General features: G+C 56.6%; 1 protein-coding gene across 2 annotated transcripts in view; it reads right to left on the bottom strand.

Moving 5' to 3' along the window:
• The window catches only part of LOC119105879 (peroxisomal targeting signal 1 receptor), a 41,861-nt gene that overhangs the window by 8,264 nt on the left and 6,946 nt on the right, over window positions 1-26,651 (bottom strand). For both annotated transcript variants that reach the window (XM_037229434.1, XM_037229435.1), the window contains exons 6-12: window positions 21,205-21,334; window positions 20,021-20,126; window positions 16,308-16,480; window positions 12,128-12,313; window positions 9,120-9,248; window positions 5,670-5,764; window positions 5,080-5,245 (exon numbers count right to left, since the gene is read on the bottom strand). In XM_037229434.1, the coding sequence (XP_037085329.1) occupies window positions 5,080-5,245; window positions 5,670-5,764; window positions 9,120-9,248; window positions 12,128-12,313; window positions 16,308-16,480; window positions 20,021-20,126; window positions 21,205-21,334 (985 nt within the window). The remainder of the gene's footprint in view (window positions 1-5,079; window positions 5,246-5,669; window positions 5,765-9,119; window positions 9,249-12,127; window positions 12,314-16,307; window positions 16,481-20,020; window positions 20,127-21,204; window positions 21,335-26,651) is intronic.

The raw sequence follows: 26,651 nt of genomic DNA on the forward strand, positions 1-26,651 counted from the left end.
CCGGGCATGCGCGATCGAAAGTGGAGTGAGGTTTCTGGTTTTTCCCACAGTTCACACACCATGGGTTCGCTGCAGTGCACTGATCGATCGGGTGCTCCGGAGAAGCACACTTGCCACATGCTGGCTGGTTGCCGCAGAAATCCCTCGTATGTCCAAACATTTGACACTTAAAACATCTCATGGGGTTCGGAATAAAAAGGCGCACCTTTACCTTCACATAGCCTACCCTTACTTCAGATGGTATGTCAGGACGATTAAAAGTCAGCACAATGTTGTCGTGGGGACCAGCTCCGCACCTCTGCGCACCTTGATGCGCCGAGCATCCGTTACCCCGAACTCAGCGAGACTGTCGACTATCTCCTCATCACTGACATCTCTCAGGTCAAAACAGTTCATGATACCCTTTGACGAGTTCTTTTTCCTATGGACCTCCACAGTCATCGCCACTGACACGTCCTTCTTCCCCTCCGCATCCCGTACACAGTACACAAACCTATCCGAGGTCCCGGCCCGTTTGGCCTCCTCTCCATTCTGGAACTCAACCTCGATCCCACCGTCCTCGAGCTTATCGCATCGGAGCACCTTTCCAAACCGATCACGCCCATTTCGCCTTTGAAATGGCGAAAGGGACGACAACGGCTTCTCGGCGCTTCGGAAAATCAAGATCCGAGGGGTAGGCGCTGACGCGCTACCACCTGTAGCCTCAGTCCGCCCCCCCCCCCCCTTTCGGGGTGCGGGTGTTTTTTGAGTTTATAGTTGCCATGCGTGTAAGGTTGCAACATTCGGCACCGAGGCTCCCCACCCACCTCGGAGCCCAACTGGGGGACGGCCCACTCACCCAGGGGGTGGTGGTTCCGCCAGGGCTACCCCGGTGCTATACGGGGCGATCGACGCCCCCCACACGGCCAGGTGTAACCGGGCAGACCCCTCCCCGTCCTGACCGTGGTTCGGCGCCGCCGCCCCTTGACCCCTTAAGCCGCTGAGCGCGGCCAGGCGCCCCAAGCGGAAACCCGCAAGTAGCACCCAACCGCAACGCGAGCGACAAGCCGCTAGACCTGCGTGGGGCCCCACGGGCCCCCCACGCCCCCGGATATTCTGGCCAAAGTGGAATGTTGGGACGCGCCGTGACTGACCCGCACGACGCGCCCCTCAGCAACCAGGATCCGATCAACCCGGGGACGTGGGCGAGGGGGCACGGCGACCCCGATAAAACGAGGATGAGGAGTGGTGATGGGGCCGGATGACGGAGAAAGGGAAATGGGAAGCGGAGCGGGCGGGACAAGGAGCAGGAGCTCACGTACCGGCAGGATCGCTACGCCCTGAAAGGAACAGCTTGCGCTGTCCACCCGTTACCGGAGCTGGGACCCGAGGGGCCGCTAGTCCCCTACACCGGCCGAAGCCGGTGCACCTGCGGGATTATCCAGATTCAGATTAAGAGAAGAGAGTTGACCCGGTGCGTCAGGTGGGCCGTCGAAAAAAAAAACTTTGGTGGCCGTCGAAAAAAATGGTGCTTGTCAATGTAATATCTGGGGTTGTGTACACGTACGCAATTTTGTCTTTTCCACCTCCGGATCTTGGAACATCACGCAGCAAGGACCAAAGCAACGCTGCGCCCACTGCCGCGACGCAGAATCCGTGGCTTATCATCACAGCAACCGGGGTTTGATTCTGCTGCGACGTGACTCTATCTGACCAATCGAAGCATGAGCACATCTGAATTCGCGGCCGGTTTATATCGCTCCCAAAGCCAAAGCTTCACACTCGAGGAGACCGGAGCGTTCGACCTTATTGCTAACCCATTGGCACAGACAGATGGCGTTTGAGCGCGCCAGGATTTGTCTCCAGCTCATCACAGCTTCCTCCCAAGCGTGCTGGCATTTAAGTGCTTCCATTTTACGTGGGCCTGCCGGCCAAAGTGGCCGGATGCAACTCGCTGTCGATCATAACAGTTTATGAAATTGAGTCAATCAAAATGGAATCCAGCAGAATCGCAACAGGCAAACTGGTGACATCCTTGCCCTGATCTTTGCATTCACCGACTGCGTCAATAGAGTTTCAGCTGATGGAATTCAGAATTTGTCTGACGTACAAACGCACCCACACGCACACAAGAACGCACGCACCACTGTACGCTCGGTTTAGGTGCTGAAGTTTTTATTTACGGTCCAGACTTGAATTTTAGTTGATGTGCCCCATACATTGACTTGAATTATGGTACTGCTCAGCAAGGAGCAAAGGTGAAACGAAAAAGCAAATCAGAGTTCACTTTCTGATCCGATAAGTTCCCTGAGGGAAAACAGTTTGGCTCCTCTGGAAGAAGCGTCTAAGGGACAGGTCTGTGCTCCATTGAACTAAATGACGAAGAGGGAGAATCTTTTCTTCCTATCCTGGATATGTTCAGCACTGTCTCTCCCTGAGGCGCGTAAAACCAGATGGCGCGTGAGCTGCCGGGAAACAACGCTTTCATTGGGTTTATCTCGCTGTCACTGGTGGAGAGGACCCACTCCCAACCCCGTCCAGTCAAAATCCTGAAGTAGTTCATGCCCGCCACCCAGCCGTCTGCCCATCAGCTGAGGTTCGCTGGAGACCTCGCCCCAGCGCCGGCCTCCGCCGGACACGGCGTGAAGCCTACTGTACAACAATAACGGAACAGCACATGTACCTCATTAATTGTTTCTGCATTTTTCGTTCCCTCTGAAGATCAAAGAAGAAAGAGCTATTTGAGTCCTGACCCGTACCAAACGATCGTACAATGCCAGGTCAACGGCAGACTATGGTGGCGAAAGGTCAATGTGTCATAAAGCTCGGCACGGTCCGCCCTACCCTCTAACGCCACCTTACCTTAAGAGCGGCCGCCGCCACCGGCCGCAGGCCTCGTTGGGGCCAAACAGCGCGCGCCCAAAGCGGCTTGACCCCACCCCCACCACGGCTGGGGGGATCGGAAGGCGGGCGCTAAGACCAACTAGGCTATCGAGACGAACTCATCAGCTGTGCGGTCGTCATTTCTGCCGAATCATCCCAGACATGTCTGCACATGCAAAACCATATGCAGTCAAGCCGTGCGTACACATGACATAGTGCTTAACACGGCATCTGTGCAATGGGGAAATGATAATCAAGTCACGAAACGCAGACGAAAAATTTCCATTTCAGACCAGCCAATCGCACTGGCCAAACTAAATAAGATGTCTGTGTCGTACTGCACTTCTGATCGCGCACGTGCTCGTAAAAGGCGCCCTCCCCTCCCACTCCCGGCGGAGGTGTATAGTTCAAGCTGGCAGCTCACAGCTTCGAGTCCTGGCGCACAAGCCGGCTGGCTCGGGGCCGCGAGAGCGACTCTCCACAGCCGGCTCACCCGGGGCCGCGAGAGCGGCTCTCCACAGCCGGCTGACCCGGGGCCGCGAGAGCGGCTCTCCACAGCCGGCTGACCCGGGGCCGCGAGAGCGACTCTCCACAGCCGGCTGACCCGGGGCCGCGAGAGCGACTCTCCACAGCCGGCTGACCCGGGACCGCGAGAGCGACTCTCCACAGCCGGCTGACCCGGGGCCGCGAGAGCGACTCTCCACAGCCGGCTGACCCGGGGCCGCGAGAGCGGCTCTCCACAGCCGGCTGACCCGGGACCGCGAGAGCGACTCTCCACAGCCGACCAGCAACTGTCCGGCCAGCGTCAGCAGTTGGGCGACAGCGCGAAACCATCGGACAGGTCGGTGGTGGGACAGCATCGTCGGGTCGGCGGCGGGGCAGCATCAGACAGGTCGGCGGTGGGACAGCATCGGACAGGTCGGTGGTGGGACAGCATCGGACAGGTCGGTGGTGGGACAGCATCGTCGGATCGGCGGCGGGGCAGCATCGGACAGGTCGGTGGTGGGACAGCATCGGACAGGTCGGTGGTGGGACAGCATCGGACGGGTCGGTGGTGGGACAGCATCGGACGGGTCGGCGGCGGGGCAGCATCGGACGGGTCGGCGGCGGGGCAGCATCGGACGGGCCAGCGGCGGGGCAGCATCGGACAGGTCGGTGGTGGGACAGCATCGGACAGGTCAGCGGTGGAACAACATCGGAGAGGTCGGTGGCAGGACAGCATCGGAGAGGTCGGTGGTGAACAGGCCGGAGGGAGCGCGCTACCACTGTCCGACCCGCAACTGGAAGGCTTTACGTAACACAGCACGGCAGCGGCACTCGCTCTAGGACGTTAACCATAGCTTGACTTCCTGGAGCAGGACCAAAGGTCAAGTGGCGGGCGGCGGATTCCTGGAACGCTCAAGCCCTTAAGCGTGGGAAAACTTCCACGAATGTAATGTAGCCGCAATATGGCACATTCATCGAAGAGCCCGGCTATAATCTACTTTTACGGGATTGTTGGAAATGCGCATTGGAAACGCATATAGAGAAAGCAACGCATCGTAAAATGCCGTTTGGAAGGAAAACATTCAGAATCAATATCAAAACCAATGCGCCCATCGAAGAAAACCGACGTCTTTACTTAAAAATGATTGGAATACCCATTCCTGTTCAGTTACATGCGTAGAAGGCAGCGGCATCTCCCGATGGGATGCCGCCAATTGCGTGTTCATTTAATACTACGTATTGCATACACGTGACATAAAATAGGGTTTTTGAACAATCGCATGCATGCAACTAACTATTGCATATTATTATGTGCATTTTATAGCAATGAAATAAGCGCCAATGGTGACGTTTGCGGCACTGGTGTGAGCTGAAAGGCTGTTTTTAGACATCATAATGTCTGTCACTTCCGATATTCAACATGACTTCACAAGCTGCCTCTCTGCTGACTTCTGGCCACCCGTGACCGGACCGGGCAACCCCACACTGACCTCTGGTCACCCGTGACCGAACCGGGCGTCCCACCCTCACCTCTGGTCACCCGTGACCGGACCGGGCACCCCACACTGACCTCTGACCACCCGTGACCGGACCAGGCGCCCCACAGTGACCCCTGACCACCCGTGACCGGACCGGGCACCCCACCCTGACCTCTGGCCACCTGTGACCGGATCGGGCAACCCCACACTGACCCCTGACCACCCGTGACAGGACCAGGCGCCCCACACTGACCTCTGGCTGAACGATGAGTGCGGCGTTGAAGCAGTCCACCGCGCGTTCGTACTCGCCGGCCATGTGCAGCAGCACGCCCAGGCCGCACTGCACGTCCGGATCGGGCCGGCTCGGCCGCAGCCGCGCCGCCGCCAGGAACTCGTCCCGCACCCGGTCATGGAAGTCGCTGGCGGCGGCGCCACGGCGCGGTCAGGCCCCGAACGTTCGGCGCGCAGGCCACGGAGCGCGCACGAGCCGCACGACGGCGTCTCAGGGAAGGCGCACGCGCGCTGACACCACGACAGAACGGCGTGTCCATCAGCATCAATACCTCAACGCTTGCAGACGGACAGCGAATGCGTACACCAGCAAACACACACACGTCCCCTTAATTTCGTACACGCATGCTGGTGCGCGTCGACGAAGGCACCAGCACCGCGGCGCTGCGGTAGGTGACGGCCGCCGTCGCGGAGCGTCCGCGCCGACCGAAGCCAGCGGGGCGGACGACCGGGCGCGGCCGACAGTAGCACCGGCGGCACTCGCAGCGACCCAAACCCGGCCAGACGATGTGCGTGAGTGCGTGCGTGCGTGCGTGACTCGCGGGAACTCACGGCGTAACCACGGACGGCTGAAACACGCCGGCCGGCCGCGCGGCGGCCTCCTCTGACACCAGGTGCCTGTAGTCCGAGTGGTGCCGCAGCCACTCCTGCCGCCGCAGCGAGACACACACACCAGATCACAGGAGTGCACACTGGACATTGATGAGGGCAGGTCAGACAACTGACACCACCCTGCCGACGCAGCACATGGCCCCTGATCAAGTCAAGCACGTTACAACGTGACATCATCCAGTCTCATCGCATCCTAATCACCATCATCATCACCATTCATCACAACACGGGTCGCACCGCCACATGGCATCGCCACATTGCGCACAGCGATTCCCTCCTAACGTCACCGGGCAGAGACGCGCGCTGGTGGGGTGCATAACACTGTCCACACGGCGAGGTCATACCCCACTGTACCATCACACTGTCCACACGGCGAGGTCACACCCCACTGTCACCGGGCAGAGACGCGCGCGGTGGGGTGCATAACACTGTCCACACGGCGAGGTCATACCCCACTGTAACCGGGCAGAGACGCGTGTGGTGGGGTGCATCACACTGTCCACACGGCGAGGTCATACCCCACTGTCACCGGGCAGAGACGCGTGTGGTGGGGTGCATCACACTGTCCACACGGCGAGGTCACACCCCACTGTCACCGGGCAGAGATGCGCGCGGTGGGGTGCATCACACTGTCCACACGGCGAGTAGTGTCACACCCCACTGTAACCGGGCAGAGACGCGTGTGGTGTGTGCATCACACTGTCCACACGGCGAGGTCACCCCCACTATCACCGGGCAGAGACGCGCGCGGTGGGGTGCATCACACTGTCCACACGGCGAGGTCATACCCCACTATCACCGGGCAGAGACGCGCGCGGTGGGGTGCATCACACTGTCCACACGGCGAGGTCATACCCCACTGTCACCGGGCAGAGACGCGTGTGGTGGGGTGCATCACACTGTCCACACGGCGAGGTCATACCCCACTGTCACCGGGCAGAGACGCGTGTGGTGGGGTGCATCACACTGTCCACACGGCGAGGTCACACCCCACTGTCACCGGGCAGAGATGCGCGCGGTGGGGTGCATCACACTGTCCACACGGCGAGGTTACACCCCACTGTCACCGGGCAGAGATGCGCACGGTGGGGCACGGCACGGCGATCGGCAGCACGCCGATCTCCCCTATCCCTGTCGGCCGCACCGCGCACGACAACTAATGACTAGGAATTCTAAGAGCCACAGTCATCAGTCACAAACGTTAGCACCGGGTCGTTGCCAAGCATCTCCAGACACAACATCCCAAACGATAGACACCGCTAGACATCGCAAACCGTTGTGTGCGCGCGCCTGCTGGTCGTAGAACGCAGTGGGTCATTAACATCCGATATGTACCCAGTTGGACTGGTGTGAGAATCGTTGCATGTCCAGTATTGCTAAGAACATCGGAAGATTTCTGGTATGACCGAGAACAACTGGCCAGTCTAATTATTATTATTATTATTGCGCACCTTGGCGAAATCCAGCGAGTGGCTATTCTAACGCCGCGACAGAACATACCACATAGATAAACACAGAACACGCAACACATGCAAATGGGACGCAACGCCAGCGATACACATACAATGTTACAAAACATGAGCGACTAATGACACAATCAGCACCAGCACGTCATGGCCAATTGGCCAATCCAGGTAAGTTCTCTGATGAAAGACATTGCTCTGCCCTTGAACTCATTTAAGTTTTTGCACTGGCGCGCGGCAGCAGGGAGGCGATTCCACGCCGCCACGGCTCGATAGGGAAATGCCCTTTTTACACACTCTAAGCGAGGGTGTTTTACAGCGCTCGTCTGCAGTACAGTTTCGTCATCGGTGGCTGTGGTGTGCCGCTGAGATACTTCGGATCGACGCCTGATCAGATTACTGATAGCCCGTGGCCCATCAGGCACGTAAATGGCGCGATGCAAACATGCGCAGTCGCGGTGGGTGACAGTCTCGTCGAAAATGGGCCAATTTAGCTGTTTGGGGGATTCCGTGATGTGATCTCGTCTGCGTTTGCCGGCAACAATTCTGACCGCGAAGTTAATGGCCTTATCCAGGCGCTGGCGCTGAACGGCTGTCGTCGGGACTCATGCAGGTAAACAATATCTGAAGTGAGGAAAGACCAGTGACTCAACTAGGTACTTTATTGTGGAGCTGGAAAGCACATGCCTAAGCTCGTTAATAGCTATGAGCGAGCAAAAACAGCGCTGAGTAGTTTTGGCCGTTTGATGCTGCCAGTTGAGATATTTATCCATGAGCACCCCTAGCCTTTTGATGTACTCTAAAGCAGACAGCTGGGAGTTATCAAAACGCACGCTCAGCCCCGTGGCTTTGCAAGTGTTGGTGGGTGTGCCAGCAACAATGAATTCAGTTTTGATGGGTTGATCTTCATGCCATTGTGACGAAACCATACTGCGACTGCAGTCAGATCGGACTTAACACACGAACGCAGCTGTGTGAGACCACAGGCAGATGGTGATGATTCACGCATGAGCTGCATGTCGCCTGCATATGATTGCCCTGAACCATGTCATACGGAACCTCAAGGCTCGGCCCATTGCCACCCTTCACAGTCTGTCGGCGGTCGGTAAAAAGACCGAAAGCCCTCTTGGCGAGGCCGATGTTGCTGTTTCCTGCAAGGCGTGACATGACTGACCAAGAACGCAACAGAAATAAAAACATCGTTCTCATTCTCCCATATCAATCTCTTCAGCCAAGGATTTGCGTCACTTGCTTTTAAATTTCAGTGAACTGTCTAATTCAATTGACAAGTTAAGGTTGGGACAAGGTGCACGGCACAGCGTGCATTGACAATGGAAATGTCTGCGCGAGAATGGTGCATTATTGTGCCGAGAGTGGCACATGTCTACGTGGGGAATGGTACCGGTATGCGCTGAGAATGATGCATCCCTGCGCCGACTATGGCTCAGGTCTACACTGAGAATGGTACATGTCTGCGCTGAGAACAATATATGTTTGTGCAAAGAATGGTTCCTGTCTGCGATTAGAGTAATCCCGCATTCGCTAAGAGTCGTACACGCCTACGCTGAGTATTAGACGTCTGCGCTGCGCACATGTCTTTGTCTGAACCTAGTTGAACACGGAACATCTTTCAGTGAGCGCATATGACGTTTCGAATGTGATCTACAACGCACTGCGTCGGAGGCAAATCTACACGCGTCACTGCGTGGACAGCGGCACACATCAGTAGAACATCCGTAAGACGCATCCTCTACCTCGGGACACAGGTGAAGAGAGCAACCGGGTGCGACACAGTACAGCAGAGGATGCACCCCATCACCCCCACCCTCAACGTGGCACAGGATGCGCCTGACAACCCACCCTGAGTGCGCCACGGACTCCTCCCAACGTCTCACCCCGAGTGTGCCACGGACGCCTAATGACTCACCCTGAGTGTGGCGCAGGCTTGCATTGGATACGACTCGTTGGTGTAAGATGCTGCTAGAGCCATGTAGGCCGGAAGACAGGTCGGCTCCAGCTCAATGCATTTCCTCAAAGCCGTGATGGCCTGCGGGTCCTGGGCACAAAGCACGGTGTTTGAACCCGGCAACACAGCAGGTGTCATATGCGCGTCGGGCTGCTCCGGTGCACAGCACATCCACTAATTAAGCACGCCACAACCGTCCAGTGACCACCATAGCACACCACAGGTGGCCAAATCTCGTACACGGCTGGGCATCGCACGCAAAATATGGCATGACAAATATACAATGCAAAAGATCGTTTGAGACTCAAAACTCATCATCGATAAACACTGTATTGCTTAAGATCGCACAAAAAGGTGGTATGAGATTACGATAATCTCTAGAAATACGGCCATGGACAAATATTGTACAACAGAGAATCGTAAGCAAAAGGCAAGTAAAAACCATTATCCACCACTGTATGAGGCAGGGATCACCGGGGCTAAATATACTTAAATGGCATCGTAACAGATGGTAAACCTTCTAAAGAGTGGGGTTATGAAGCGTAACTGCACTCAAGGAACCAAGGTGGAAGCAAGTCTTCACGTTTGGATGTCGTTTCATCGCTGCGGAGGCTTCAGATCTCTATCCCCTTCGCCCCCCCCCCCCCCCCTCTCCGGAAAATTTGCATCCGGTAGCCGAAATCTGTAAGGCACGCTCGGCACTCATTTTGATGCGCACAATATGTAATAGATCGATCACATGACAGAATGTGCACCATCATTTTCATACATTGGACTGCAGGAGCCCGGCGAGGGCAGTTCTGGTCTCCCCGGTGGAGACATTTCCGCGGGGCACAATGCTCTAATTTGGGCTGCTCGACGCCTGGGTCCCATTCAGCAAACAGAACGCCTATGATTCTGGCTGGGTCCAGTCCGCGAGGGACCATAATGTGGACCAAGAGCGAGCGATCCGGCTCGACTATGGTCACGAGTCAGGCAGAGTCAGACGACAGCATCCCTGCTCTTCAGCAGATACATGTGTGGTGCCTGACCGGACCGACCATCCTGATACGCCGGCCAACCACTTCATCCTAGCTTTGTGGCTCACATGTGAGTGCTGTTTGTACATGAGGCTGTACATGCTGGGCCGTGCGCTTAACATCATCCAGCTCGCATGCTGACCAATGGGCTGCGCACATAACTTGGGCTGTACAACAATGGGCTGCTCGCGGGAGGTGGTGTGCGAAGAATCTTCCGCAGTAAGACCAGGGAAGGCGCCCTAGCAAGAGACACCAGCGACAGCCATCGACGCAAAGCACCAGCGGCAGCCGGTGACGCAGAATACCAGCGGCAGCCGGGCAGTCGCCCGCGCGCGCAACAACCATAATACACCTCCACATGGCATTTCGGCAAAGGATCTCTATCTCCTACGACCTTTTCCATTACGACCGTTATCCAAACGATCCTTATACCCAAGACATTCTGATGAGTGATCGTTTGGTTTCGATACTTTGTCATGTCACCTCCTACTCGGCATTCACATCCGAAGCAGTTGGCAGCGGGCTATCTAGCATTCAGTAGCGGACACCACAGCCGTCAGTAGCGGAGCAGTGGACACCACAGCCGCGGACACTCCGGTCGTGAACAGCAGCCCGCAGTGGACACTCCGGCAGTCAGCAGCAGTCCACAGTAGACACCGCCTCCGTAGAGAGCGGACACTCGGCAGCAGTCAGCAGACACACCGTCGGCAGCAGCCCGCAGTGGACATTCCGGCAGTCAGCAGCAGTCCACAGTAGACACCGCCTCCGTCGAGAGCGGACACTCGGCAGCAGCCAGCAGACACACCGTCGGCAGCAGCCCGCAGTGGATACTTCGGGCCGTCAGCAGCAGTCCACCGTGGACACTCCGGTCGTCAACAGCAACCCGCAGTGGACACTCGGGCCGCCAGCAGCAGCCCGCAGTGGACCCACCAATCGTCAACAGCAGCCCGCAGTGGACACTCCAGTCGTCAACAGCAGCCCACAGTGGACATTCGGGCCGTCAGCAGCAGTCCACAGTGGACACTCCGGTCGTCAACAGCAGCCCGCAGTGGACACGCCGATCGTCAGCAGCAGCCCGCAGTGGACACTCCGGCAGTCAGCAGCAGTCCGCAGTGGGCACTCCGGCAGTCAGCAGCAGTCCGCAGTGGACACTCCGGCAGTCAACAACAGCCCGCAGTGGACACTCAAGCAGTCAGCAGCAGGTCTGCAGTGGGCACTCCGGTCGTCAACATCAGCCACAGTGGGCGACTCCGGTCGTCAGCAGCAGCCCGCAATGGGCACTCCGGTCGTCAACAGCAGCCCACAGTGGACATTCGGGCCGTCAGCAGCAGTCCACAGCGGACACTCCGGCCATCAACAGCAGCCCGCAGTGGACACTCGGGCCGCCAGCAGCAGCCCGCAGTGGACATCGCCTCCCTCCAGGATGGACACTCGGGCCGTCAGCAGCAGCCCGCAGTGGACATTCCGGTCGTCAACAGCAGCCCGCAGTGGACATTCGGGCCGTCAGCAGCAGTTCGCAGTGGACACCGCCTCCGTCAGTAGCGGCCACCGCGGTGGTCCGTGGAGCCGGCAGACGGGCGGGTGCCCCTCACCTGTTCGTTTTCGGCCAGGCTGGTGCTCACCTGTTCTTTCTCGGCCAGGCTGGTACTCACTTGTTCGTTCTCAGCCAGGCTGGTGTTCATCTGTTCGTTCTCAGTCACGCTGGTGCCCACCTATTCGTTTCGGCCAGGATGGTGCTCATCTATTTGTTCTCGGCCAGGATGGTGCTCACCTGTTCTTTCTCGGCCAGGCTGGTACTCACTTGTTCGTTCTCAGCCAGGCTGGTGTTCATCTGTTCGTTCTCAAGTCACGCTGGTGCCCACCCATTCGTTTCGGCCAGGATGGTGCTCACCTATTTGTTCTCGGCCAGGATGGTGCTCACCTGTTCGTTCCCGGCCGGCTGGTGCTCACCTGTTCGTTCTCAGCCAGGCTGGTGCCAAGCAGGCGCCAGGCCAGCACGCTCTCCGGCTGCCGCTGGGCGGCCGCCTCGAAGCAGAGCACGGCGCCGGGCAGGTCGCCGGCCGCCAGCCGCCGTTGTCCCTCGGCCAGCGGGTCCGGGTCCTCCGTGTGCCCGTTGTCCGGCTCGAAGCGGTACTCCTGCGGCGCGAGAGACGCTGTCAGCGGCGCCGGCCAGCCGGACGCAGGCGGCGGCCGACGCACGCCCCCACATGGCGACAGGCCGGCCGACGAGGCGTCCGTCGCGCCACATCGCGTGTCGAACAACGTGTGTACGGAAAAGACGTGTTGCCAACCGGAAGTGAGCGCCTGTAGAGGTTTTCAGAAGAGCAGGCGCATCAACTCCGATCAGCTGTTGTCAGGCTATGTGATGAAACCGCTTTACTGCACGGTGGCTCTGCTCAATGCAGCAGTTCTCTTTTCGAATATTACAACACATCTCAAGGTGCAACGAAGAAATGAAATGCAGCCCGGACTACCCCGGCGAAGTTTTTCGATCTTTTTTTCACCACCTCCCATGAGCTTTCCTTTGCGTTCTATTATCACCTTATCATGGTATGCAATGCCAGTATTCCATTAGCCATCCACCATTTCCCTTACAATCGCTCCTCCATCACGACTTATTCATCCGATAGAAGAGGCATCAATAAATTATTACCCGTGACAGTAACCTAGCGAAATAAGCGTATGCAATAAGCTCCGCTGAACAAAGAATCCAGTTGCAAATCCACCCCGGCCTGAGGTGCGACCGGCTACTTTCCACCCCGGCCTGAGGTGCGCCCCGCCACTTCCCACCCCGGCCTGAGGTGCGCCCCGCCACTTCCCACCCGGCCTGAGGTGCGACCGGCCACTTCCCACCCCGGCCTGAGGTGCGACCCGCCACTTCCCACCCGGCCTGAGGTGCGACCGGCCACTTCCCACCCCGGCCTGAGGTGCGACCCGTCACTTCCCACCCCGGCCTGAGGTGCGCCCCGCCACTTCCCACCCGGCCTGAGGTGCGACCCGCCACTTCCCACCCCGGCCTGAGGTGCGACCGGCTACTTTCCACCCCGGCCTGAGGTGCGCCCCGCCACTTCCCACCCCGGCCTGAGGTGCGACCGGCCACTTCCCACCCCGGCCTGAGGTGCGACCCGCCACTTCCCACCCGGCCTGAGGTGCGACCGGCCACTTCCCACCCCGGCCTGAGGTGCGCCCCGCCACTTCCCACCCCGGCCTGAGGTGCGCCCGCCACTTCCCACCCGGCCTGAGGTGCGACCGGCCACTTCCCACCCCGGCCTGAGGTGCGACCCGCCACTTCCCACCCGGCCTGAGGTGCGACCGGCCACTTCCCACCCCGGCCTGAGGTGCGACCCGCCACTTCCCACCCCGGCCTGAGGTGCGCCCCGCCACTTCCCACCCGGCCTGAGGTGCGACCCGCCACTTCCCACCCTGGCCTGAGGTGCGACCCGCCATTTCCCACCCGGCCTGAGGTACGACCCGCCACTTCCCACCCCGGCCCGGGGTGTCTGGGATGGCACGCTTTGTCCAGTAGCTGCATTTAGCCGGTTTTCATCCTCGCAACGTTAAAGCCTTATAGCGTTATAGCTTTGGCTTAAACTGGCTACACAAAACTAGCTTCTCGAATTTGTCAGCAGTTGGACAAAACTTAGAAGCCTTGTTTCTGTCGTAGTGTCGAAAAAGGTGACATTTGAATGCACGACAGTCCTATTCACAAGCGTCACCCGATCAATATTGCGTTTTCGTATTTGAAGAGAACTTCACCATTTAAGCACCAGCACACGTTCTCAACTGTTAAATCCGCCTGGCTTGAGAGCACGCGTATCCCAAACTTACCTCCTCATTGGTGACAAGCACACGTCGAGTGCATCAAGCAATCATAAGTCATGGCACCATTGACTTCCAATGCCATTAGGCCTCCTTTTGTACCCCCTCGCCCATCGAAAGGGAGATGGGGGGGGGGGGGGGCTGACAGCCATCCTTGAGGCTTTTCTTTTCATCGCTGGTAGACGTTGAAGATATGACGCTAATTGTTCGGACCTGACGTCACAACTGAGCGTGCCATCGCCCGTGGTGACGCTGCCTTGACCTAACAGGTCACTCAGCTACCCCGAATCAAACATCCGGACATTTACAGAAGCGGAAGACAGCAAAGAGCACGCCGGTGCCCACGAAAATACTTGTTTGTAAATAATACAGGCCCGAAAATTTCCCATTTCCCATGTGGCCTGTTTAAGGTTATCTTCGTGGCGTGGAAGGCCTCCTATTAACCTGCAACCCAAACACGAATAAAATGAGATAGCTTAGGCCACGACCAGCACCCTGGTATGTGTCCCGATGCACCGTCTGCCTGCCCTTGTCGGAAGCGTTGGTCCCGTCCGGTGCGGGTGAAGATATGACCTGCCAAAGCGGACTTCAGTATGTTCGTTTTCATCACCAATGTTACCTGAGTCTCGTTTTATGCGTCAGTGAAAATGACAATGCCAGTGTATGACGTTACATCAGAATTTGGCCACATCAATTACAGCACATACTTTCCATCCACATTAGAAACCTCCTACATTAATTGTAAGCCTTCTATAATAGGTCTTAAAATGTCCATCATCACCACCGTTATTACCAGTTACTGCCATTATATTGTATAATTCTCATCTTAAATTTCTACTTACAGTGAATAAATCAATGTCAACTTTTGATACCATGAAAGTTAATGGGTTTAAGCCCCACACCTACTGACTACCAGTTAAAGTAAAACTGTCATACCTGTCACTATAAAGCATGAATTATGGTATCCAAGCATTACTACTGTTCAAAGTTGCTTGGATACAATGGGAAACGGAACGCTTTCAAAAGAAAACTGGCGTAAAACGTATTGCTTCGCGGCCAAGAGTCGAGCAAGAGAATTACAGCACTTATCATAACAGTTCAGTGAAGTAGGATCATCGTACCACAAGTACCTGGATTTTTCAGCACACAACATGTGTGCTGCCAGTTGCTGAATGCCTCTCAATGTTAAACGCTGTATGAATACCATTGTTTAAGGAACAAATCAAAAGTAACTTATGTTATCACTGATATGCGATTGGACTAAGAACCTCTGCTGTCATAAAGTGGGGGCTTTACATCGCGGGTTGAGTCCAATTTTACCCACTCTGAACCAGTATGATTCGGTCAAAAGCCAGTGGGCTGGTGTAATGCTTCCTCATCCGCTTATGACTCAGCTGAACGCAGCAGCATGACAAAGCGCGTCATACTTTAAGCTCAACGAATAACAAAATAAAAACGACAAACAAACACAAAAGCAAAACAACGGCAAAAACAAACAACAACGCAGTATTACTCAAGACACCAGTTTGAACTTACTCGTGCCTCGGTTCCTACTCGACTCTCCCAGGTCAGCCCGGCCCGGCCCGGCCCGGGCCGGCCAGCGCACCCCACCCCGCTGGTCACCTGCGCGCTGGCGGCCGCCCACTGGCTTAGCGTGGCCGTGCTCCCCTGGAGCACGGTGCGCCGCCGAGCACACCCGCAGGCTCCGACCGCGTGCCGCGCGACACGGCACGGCCCCCGAACCCAGGCTCATCTCGGACGCTACAGCTAGGCAACAGTGGGCTGGATACAATAAGTTTTGTCCTGGTTTTTGCTAACCCTGGCCTCAATAGCCGGCCGCTGCGACGACCCCCGCCCCTCCCCAGGATTGCCAACTGCTGGCTGCAGGCGAGGTCGCGTGACTCACGCAGCAGTACTTACGCCAGCTATGAGCGACGCTATAGCAGAGCGCTTTGTGCGAGAGGAACACTCCTACACGGATAGCAATTAGTAGTCCACTGAAGACGGGACTATGAGAATATGGCGATGGCATTCGTCGCTATTGTCTACAAGGTCCAGAAAGGGTAAAGCCACACACTTAAAGCCTATCAGCGACGTGCATGCATCATTAAGGGCATATATAATTACTGAGGAAACTCGAATCAAAGCATTTTACGCACGCCGAGTCCATTGGGCCCAAGGGCGCGACACATATTCCACCGACAGGCCGCTCTCAATCAAACACCGCCAAAGATCCACACAATAAACAGCAGGCGCAGCTGGTGCAGGCCCAGCCCAGCGGGCCGCTGAGCTGGCCGACGAGCCAACCCACCTGCAGACTGAAGGGATCGGTGTTGTCCGAGGAGAGCCAGGGGTGCTCGTCAGACTTGTACAGCTCGGCCCACTCGCGCTCCAGACGGGCCCAGAACTCCTCGCGCGCGCGCGGACTCATGCCGGCCGAGTCGACCTCCGGCGCGGCCGCCTCCGCCGGCTCCTCCGGGACATCTGTCCGGTCCGGAGAGAATCGTTAGCAATACACACGGTACAGGGACCTGGTCCGGACACCTGTTCGGTCATACACACGTGGTAAAAGAGCCTTCTCCGTGTCCGGTCAAAGATACAGGGTACAGAGACCTGCCTAGAACACCTACCTCTCGCCCCGAAAAAGCAGCATGTCGTTAGCAGGAACAACGTGTGTCTTTCCACCGCAAAATTTGCTGCAAGATTCGACTGATCAACATAACTCGACAAAATACCAGATCAGTTAGCCCGACTGCTATCCGGTATATGAAAAAATCTGATCATCCGAAACGCAACTGCGGCCAGGGTATATGATGTAAGATGCGCTACAAGCTGTCGAAAAGAACATACTCGTGTTTCTGCACGTAAATATTCCACTGAACACATTCCACACCTCCCGTGCAGTTGTCACCTGCTTCAGTCTCCGGGACACCTGCTCCATCACACACACATATGACACCAGGGCCTCCCGGTCCACGTTTCCCGTGCAGTTGTCATCTGCTCAGTCACCGGGACACCTGCTCCGTCACACACACACGCACGCGCACGCGCACGCGCACGCGCACACGCACACGCAAACGCACACACACACACACACACACACACACACACACACACACACACACACACACACACACACACACACACACACACACACTAGGGCCTCCCAGTTCACACCTCCCGTGCAGCTGTCATCTGCTCCAGTCACCGGGACGCCTGCTCCGTCACACACACACATATGACACTAGGGCCTCCCGGTCCACACCTCCCCTGCAATTGTCAGCTGCTTCAGTCTCCGGGACACCTGCTCCGTCGCACACACATGCGACACTGGAGCCGCCCGGGACACAAAACACTCGCTGACAAAGGTGAGAGGCAAGCACAAAGGCTCTCTTCCCATCGCAAAATATACAAATTTATTGGATAAGACTAGGTTGACACAACCTTTGCTCTGCCATCTCTGAAAAGATTTACCCACAAAGCATGCGCGACCAGAGCAGGGTGCACAAGTTCGCGAAAACAGACCACCCGTGTCTCATTTCGTTCCTACGGTTCATTAAAAATGTTTTACGTCCTGTTTGCTGATTGTCGCAAGACAGAAGCACCGGAACAAGTACAGAAACTAGTGAGCATCCATACTTCGTCTTGGTCCCGTTCATAACACACGTTCTCCTTTTTAAAAATCGAACGAGCAAGCTTCTCACCTTTTGAACATCTCAAAGCGAATCGGTCCTGGTTTATACCTGATGCTCTACGTCTTTCCATCGCCTTGCACAATATCTGATGCCTTAAGTCTTTCCATTGTCTTGCACAATCAAGGCATCGTGAATAATTCCGCCCCAGCATGAACTACCAAGGCAGCGAGACCAGCCAGCCACCTTGTGCGGCATGCACGAGCCAGGCGATAACAGCAGTGAGGGCTGTCGGCTATTGTGATGTAGATGACTCGATAAGGTGACTTCTATTATACTGGACACGAGGAGGTTCACTGGTGGGACGTTCGGGCACTTTTCCACAGTAATTACGAAATATTTCGCAATCTGCGACAGATATTGCAATTAAACTTTATGTTATGATATCACCTCAACATACGATCCAACTGTGACCCAATGATACGGGCAGTCACCTCCACATATGATCCAACTGTGGCCCAATGATACGGGCAGTCACTTCCACATATGATCCAACTGTGGCCCAGATCCGGTGGCCGTATGCAAACTTATTCAACTTTTTGTGCCTTCAATTGGCTTTGCGTCAGCAACGCGCCTTTATTAAATAGCATTGCTTCAAATCTGGCTGCTTAAGTACGGTCAAGCTGGACGACGCCATACAGGAATCTGAGCCTGTTTATCTTTTTTTGGCGACAGTAGCGAGAGTATTGTAACGCAAATATCCGTGCGGATACTGGTCGCAACGAGTAGGCCTACACATCTGTACCATCTTGATGACCCGGTCTCTGTTTGTTTAGGTCACGGCATTGTGCATTCGAGATGGATTTCAAAGGTAACAATGGCAGCCTGCCGTTCAGCAACGAGCTGACCTATGGGTCGATCAGTTTTGACCTCCTTTCTAGTCGTAGCCGGTACCTTTGCATACATCATGCAGCTGGTCTCTCGCCTTTATTTGCTTTGGCTGTTGAGGCCTGAAATTAATTCGTAAAGCGGCCCAAAACGGCCCGGTGGCAAGTTTGCGCGGTAGACCGCGTGACCGTTTGCATACATCGACTTGCGCTTTTACGATTATGTCTACACGACTTGTTTTCTCCTCAGAGTTATTCTCGTGCCGCTGCGAAGCCGTATCACAGGATCAGGAACCGATTTCGACCTGCGTATTTCCGCTTTTCGCAGTTGAGAAACTTACGTCCTTCGTGTCAATCCAATGGGGGAGAGGGAACCGTGGTCACATTGCAACGATGCAGAAGAATGCGGCCCGATCTGAGATCCCGCATGCCACGGCCTAATAATTCACGCAGCACAACTTTTGAAGGAGGGGGTTTCTTTCCATCATAACTTTTACCCCCTCTTTAAATCCAATCATAGTTAACCGCACACAAAACATATTTATTTACGCATCATGCGGGCACAAAAAAGCATGAAGCATGCAAAAGGAGCTACACTTCGGATAGCAATCACCCGTTGGGGAAATCAGGTGAATTAAATCATTATATTATATCTGTCACACGCACGATAAACTACAGAAGTGAGCTAAATTACATTTTGCATTCAATGCCATTTAATTTATATTACAATAAACATACACAATAATCTTAGATACATTTAATTCACATTCAACATTTTCCGAGTTTACTGAAATATCCTGCCGCATGCAACACAAAACACTCGCAAGACGTACACCATAAGCACATCATTCCACACTAAAAACAAAATAACAGAACATTTGTGTCATACCACGTCGACACCAGCCCGCTTAGTAGCTCAGTGACAGTGGCGGTCCCTCACCTGCCCTGTGACGGGGTCGACAGAGGCGGCCCATCACCTGCCACTGTGACAGGGTCGACAGTGGCAGTCCCTCACCTGCCACTATGACAGGGTCAACAGTGGCGGTCTCTCACCTGCCACTGTGACAGGGTCAACAGTGGCGGTCTCTCACCTGCCACTATGACGGGGTCGGCAGTGGCGGTCCCTCACCTGCCCTGTGACAGGGTCAACAGTGGCAGTCCCTCACCTGCCCTGTGACGGGGTCGACAGAGGCGGCCCATCACCTGCCACTATGACAGGGTCGACAGTGGCGGTCCCTCACCTGCCACTACGACAGGGTCAACAGCGGCGGTCCCTCACCTGCCACTGTGACAGGGTCAACAGTGGCGGTCTCTCACCTGCCACTGTGACGGGGTCGACAGTGCCGGCCCTTCACCTGCCCTGTGACAGGGTCAACAGTGGCAGTCCCTCACCTGCCACTGTGACGGGGTCGGCAGTGGCGGTCCCTCACCTGCCCTGTGACAGGGTCAACAGCGGCGGTCCCTCACCTGCCACTGTGACAGGGTCAACAGTGGCGGTCTCTCACCTGCCACTGTGACGGGGTCGGCCTGTGCCGTCTCGTGGACCTCGGCCGCCGCCGGCTCAGGCAGCGACACCTCTCCGTCTCGAATCTTGGCCAGGAAACTCATGAACTGCGGGCGGTACCAGATCGTGGACGCGGAGCGGTGCGCAGCATTGGCAGCAGCGCAGCACAGCGTCTAAGCGCGTGCTCGCTCTGCCTCCCACGTGAAGAGAAAGAGTGGCTACGAAAAAAAAAACACGCCGCGCCGCGTCGCGATGCCAAACGGGAAGCGTGCGCTGGGCCGCCACGGACCCTGTCCATACAGAAACTGAGATCCGGGGAGGAGCATAATACGGCAAGCGGCGCGTGGACCAATGCATGTGAATGCGACGTGCAGGAACATAACGGTCGACCCATGACGGCCAAAACAGCATATCGGTGCATCGGCGTTCCTGACAACATTTCCAGACTTGATGACACACTGGTTCTGGTTTCTGCCCTGCTCCAACGAGACGCGCCGACCCGAAACCCCAGGACCGACTTGCCGGTCGGCCGACCCATCCCGTGGGCAAGCTGCACTCGTGGTCGGCGGACGAGGCGGCGGGGCACCAAACGCCATCGTTGGCGGCGACACTCACGGGATGACATCGTTTTTCAAGCGTGTTTGGGACCATGCATACTCGCAGCGGGAATGCCTCTCAAAGGTCGTTGGGTCGAGATCATAGCGCAGATCCGCCCAGGAACAAGACAGGTCCCGAGACACTGGATCAAACTGATGAAACCTGGTGGTCATGACAGTTCATCTCAGTGCCTTGAAAAGAAAGAGCATGCTTTAAACCACTTCCACGAAGCCTAATCCAATAATCCACGACGACCCATTCAATAAACGCATCCTCCTCCAGGCCTCCAAGTGGCGGGAATAACCTGAAACTTGTAACGCCTATTTCGGAAGACGGCAACAGCACACCGACCTAACACGGCATAACTGGAGAAGACGTGGCGACTGGGAGGATCGACCACAGAGAAAACAGGGAAATTTGGACCCGCTGCACGGACCTACCTCTCAGGGGGAAAGACTCCCAGACCGGCTAAGTAGACGCACCTCCGCGAAAAAGGAGGACACCAGGCGGATTCTGAGGACCCCACCTCCTTTCCGAACATACCAACCCACCGTCGGCCACGGAGCTGGCCATGGCGACGCGCCGCACCTCTGAGCCGGAGAAGTCGGGGTCGTCGGCGGAGCCTAAGATCTGGTCGGCGGTTCGCTGCAGCTCGGTGTCCTCGGACGGCTTGTACTGGTCCAGCCACTGCACCTCGTCCAGCGGGTTAGTCGCAGGTCTGCGGCACACGTGGGTGGGCGGGACGGGTCAGGCGCGCCGCGACCAGACGGGGCAGCTGCAGCCAGACAGGGGACCCGCGGCCGGACGGGGGAGCTGCGGCCAGACGGGGGACCCACGGCCGGACGGGGAGCCACGGTCGGACGGGGAAGTCGCGGCTGAACGGGGGAGATGCGGCTAGGCGGGGAGGTCGCGGCCGGACGGGGGAGCCGCGGCCGGACGGGGGAGCCGCGGCCGGACGGGGGAGCCGCGGCCAGACGGGGGAGCCACGGCCGGACGGCGGAGCCGCGGCCGGACGGGGGAGCCACGTCCGGACGGCGGAGCCGCGGCCGGACGGGGGAGCCACGTCCGGACGGGGGAGCCGCGGCCGGACGGGGGAGCCACGGTCGGACGGGGGACCCACGGCTGGATGGCGGAGCCCCGCATTAAACAGCTTGTAACCCGCTGTACAGGCCTCAACTCTGATCTCAGTCACGCAAAACAACGCCAAACGACGGAAACACTACGCTGTGGTTAACGCACTGATCCTCCACGAGCGAGGAAGTGCATAAGCATCCATGGTAGCCGCAACACCAGTTCCATGGAATGCATTCAAAAGCTAGTCAACTTCTGTGCGCGAGTCATCACGGGACGGCGAGAACACAATCACACAAGCAATGCGCTCCACATGCCCAAGTCGCTGTCTGCTGTCACTTGGCGACGTACCATACGCTTTGTACCAAACCGGTACCTAATGTACCAAAACGGAAACGAATTTTGACAACAGCAGGGCTTAGAGCCGCACCCGGGCAGTTAACCACACAACGCCAGGAGAGAACACAACACGCGAGGACCAAAACCTGATCTACCTCAAACCCATTCAGAATCGGGCAGACAGCGATTCCGGCATCGTTCGGCAGCTGTTTTTAATTCATCGCTACTATGGTAAGAGGTCGTCCAGGGCAGGTTTGAAGGACTTCAAAATCCTCTCAGCTTGGCCTGGTGCGATCCTTATGAGCCAAAGCCAGATGTATCTTATGAGCCAAACCTGATGTATCTACTTGTCTGTCATGCCCAGCGTGCTTATGTTTACGTGAGGGCGTCTTTTTCCTGTGAATCTCCTTATGACGTCGACTCAAGATCATGAATAGCTATGAATTTGAATAAGCCTGTAAGTGCACAATACAGTACAATTCAATACAGCGCAGCCGCGGAAGTAGCACAGACCAGCTCGCACGGCCAGGCGCTAGACCTCAAGACGGCGCAACAGCGCACAAAGCACAGTAAAGCCTGCACACGCAAACCAGTAACAAAACACCGCAACGACCGCTGCGTCACAAGGGCAGCACAGCAACTGACAGAGAAAGGATCTCGATACAAGCAGCCATAGACATCGATCAATACCACTACAAAAATAAAGCTCGGCCGCCATTCCGTTGTGCTAGGGGCGTAGATTGCACAGCTGAAGCCGCGCCGACGATGTAAAAAAGCCCTTCCGCATTCAGACCACTTCATTGGCGACAATACGATCTGCCCCGTCATGTGTTAAGTGCAGAGCGTCATGCCGGAGCCTTAGTAAGCGGGGCTCGGTGGCGGACCGGAGCCTCAGTAAGCGGGGCTCGGCGCCAGACCCTGGTTGCGGTGTCCGAGCGCTCGCTGGCAGCGGAGACGGTGACGCGGCACAGAGCGCGGCCGGGCTTCCCACGTATTAGCACATCTCACGACACGACGGTCCTCGGCGAGCCCGGAGAGCGCCGGCGTCGCCGATGAACCAACCGGCCGCTGACGCTGCGGCTCCGCCGCGCTCCCGGTCTGCTGCTGGCGGAGCATCGAACTCCGGCCACTGCCAGACCTTCCGTTCGGATGGGACCGGCCGCGCTCCGGGTCTGCTGCTGGCGGGGGATCGAACTCCGGCCACTGCCAGACCTTCCGTTCGGATGGGACCGGCCGCGCTCCGGGTCTGCTGCTGGCAGGGGATTGAACTCCGGCCACCGCCAGACCTTCCGTTCGGATGGGACCGGCCGCGCTCCGGGTCTGCTGCTGGCAGGGGATCGAGCTCCGGCCACTCCCAGACCTTCAGGTCGGATGGAACCGGCCGCGCTCCGGGTCTGCTGCTGGCAGGGGATTGAACTCCGGCCACCGCCAGACCTTCCGTTCGGATGGGACCGGCCGCGCTCCGGGTCTGCTGCTGGCAGGGGATTGAACTCCGGCCACTGCCAGACCTTCCGTTCGGATGGGACCGGCCGCGCTCCGGGTCTGCTGCTGGCAGGGGATCGAGCTCCGGCCACTCCCAGACCTTCCGTTCGGATGGACCGGCCGCGCTCCGGTCTGCTGCTGGCAGGGGATCGAGCTCCGGCCACTCCCAGACCTTCCGTTCGGATGGGACCGGCCGCGCTCCGGGTCTGCTGCTGGCAGGGGATCGAGCTCCGGCCACTCCCAGACCTTCCGTTCGGATGGGACCGGCCGCGCTCCGGGTCTGCTGCTGGCAGGGGATCGAGCTCCGGCCACTCCCAGACCTTCCGTTCGGATGGGACCGGCCGCGCTCCGGGTCTGCTGCTGGCAGGGGATTGAACTCCGGCCACTCCCAGACCTTCCGTTCGGATGGGACCGGCCGCGCTCCGGGTCTGCTGCTGGCAGGGGATTGAACTCCGGCCACCGCCAGACCTTCCGTTCGGATGGGACCGGCCGCGCTCCGGGTCTGCTGCTGGCAGGGGATCGAGCTCCGGCCACTCCCAGACCTTCCGTTCGGATGGAACCGGCCGCGCTCCGGGTCTGCTGCTGGCAGGGGATCGAGCTCCGGCCACTCCCAGACCTTCCGTTCGGATGGAACCGGCCGCGCTCTCTGCTGCTGGCAGGGGATCGAGCTCCGGCCACTCCAGACCTTCAGTCGGATGGAACCGGCCGCGCTCGGTCTGCTGCTGGCAGGGGATCGAGCTCCGGCCACTGCCAGACCTTCGTCGATGGAACCGGCCGCGCTCCGGGTCTGCTGCTGGCGGGGGGATGAACCTCATACCATCACCAGTCAAGTACCAGGACACAGCTTGTATTCTTTGCTAAGGTTAAGGTGTTCCGGTTCAATATCGCATCACGAAAAATCACAAAACGGCATTGCCCTAACCCACAATCAGCCTACCAAAACCAGCAACCCACATAAACATCTCAAGTGTACGGTCATCCAGAGTCAAGGCCAAGGAATGAACTCAAAACACCCCACTTGACATCCGCAAAGTTGCGGCGCTCGAAAGCCCTCAGACTCTACCCACTCAAATGGCCTTTCATCCCGACTGGAAAAAAAGTGATGGCCAAACGTGATTTCACCGGGTTTCACCGGACCCAACAGATCACCCCTTTAGCATGTCGTAAATCGGTTCAATTTGCGTTTTGGAACTGTCGGGTCTGCTGGCCCGCTCTCGCCCCTATCCCTTACAACGTCGCGAATAGGAAAAGCAAGGGAGTTGTTCCAACGATGTACCTTCGAGGGTGGCGAAATACAGGGTGCTGGCGAAAGTGAGGCGCGATTTTAAAGACAAAACACTCAGGCTTAAGACTTTAATAGCTGGATAGTTTGGTAACAAAAACCGAATACCCGCTGACCAAACTTTAACACACCAAATGGTATTTTCGGTATTTTGGGATGGAAAGCGACACACTATGACAATAAATGCTGTTGAAGTGACCCATAAAATGTCCATGCATTTGACAACCCTGAAATAAAAACGCGCTCCTGCACTCCAGGTTGTATCTGACCAAACCAACAGACGTATGCCTGGCCTGCAGTGACCCAATACCTCAACCCTTGCCAATCACCTACTCGATCCCATCCTACGCCTGGTCCAAACAACTTACCCCCAAAATGAGGTGCTAACTCAGCCAGCGCACCTCGCTAGGTAAAGCTAAGACAATGCAGAGGACTACAGGCGGCTTCCAGCTGTCTGCATGCGGCGGAAGCCGTCACTAGAGACGTTCTTTGTACACCTTACAAAGTTCGGCAGCAGAGCAATGAATGAGAGGAACAGCTGGAAATTATTCAAAGAAAATAGATGACTGAGCGTAAAGGCTGGGCGATTCCGCAGGGCACAGGGCATCCGCTGTGCCCTGCAGTCACGCACGAATAACTAAATCTCCAATCTCTGAAAGCAATGGTAGTCCAGCGCTAAAGCGAAGGGCCTGGCGAGACCGCGTCGCGCCGTATTATGCAGAAACGGCGTGCCTCCGCTCCCGAAAGTTGGCTCACAGCTTTGGCAGAGATATGTGGCACCGCAGGGGCCTGGCTGGCGCTGCCAATCTGCCACGCCCAGCGCTCCTATGCACAGCAGTGCGGCTTCTTTCTGTGGACCCCAGCGGGCACGCGCCTACGCTGCCGTCCTTGATTAGTACGTAATCGTCAGAAGACACTCCACGACCATGACCACCGTGATTGTCGTCATGGCCATCAGCGTCGTTCGCCGCTGGTGGCTCTGCCGGATCGGGGGAAGTCCGAACAGCGCCGCCAGTGTGAAAGAACCTGGGACCGGTATGCGCGTCTAAAGGAGAACACAGCCTGCAGCGGCTAATAACACAACTTGCGCACTATACCTGGAGCGCCATATATGCGAGCTAGCGTCGCATCATAAACTATGGGAACCCGAACACGGAACAAAGCGAGAAAGATGCAGCACACTGGAATGTCCACGATACACATTTTGTCTCGCCGACTTGCGAAACAGGATTCACGGTTTACTGATTCACTTTGCCACAGTGATTCGACATAGAAATGAAAAAAATTGGAGCTTTTATGGTCGTACGATTAATGCTTCAGAGTATTGATCGAGTTGCCAAGTCATATAAAACATAGGCCTTACAAAAGGGAGGCGTTGCACAACCACTCGGTGGTACAAACGGTATCTCAAAAGGTCTTTGTCGTTGAGATAAAGAAGAAAGTACTTGACTCCATGTCTTTTGGCACTGTGCGTTGAAAAATGTTATTCTTGCAATAATCTGTCTTCAAGATACCAGGGGGCATCGGTTTAATGCCGTTATCAAGAAAGCACATGTTTCATCAATACCTCTTGGTATACTCACTTTGAAGATTGTTAGAGTAAGAATTTTTCCCAACTCACCACAGTTTTGTTATTCAACTTTAACCAACTACCAGTCCCTTATGTTGGCACATATTAATTATTAAGTGATGGCATCAGTATTTCCCTTTTCGATACCAACGTGACATTAGTGCTAGTCTTGTACTATTGTATGTTCCATGACATGAATCCTCTAACGACTTTCTTAAGCACCGTAGAAACCATCTTTGCCATCTTTCCTACAAATCTGAGTTCAGGACAAGTCACACAAGTTGCCGTCAC

This window comes from Pollicipes pollicipes, unplaced genomic scaffold, assembly GCF_011947565.3.
Source record: "Pollicipes pollicipes isolate AB1234 unplaced genomic scaffold, Ppol_2.1 Scaffold_6138;HRSCAF=7277_pilon_pilon_pilon, whole genome shotgun sequence".
Classification (NCBI taxonomy): Eukaryota; Metazoa; Arthropoda; class Thecostraca; order Pollicipedomorpha; family Pollicipedidae; genus Pollicipes; species Pollicipes pollicipes.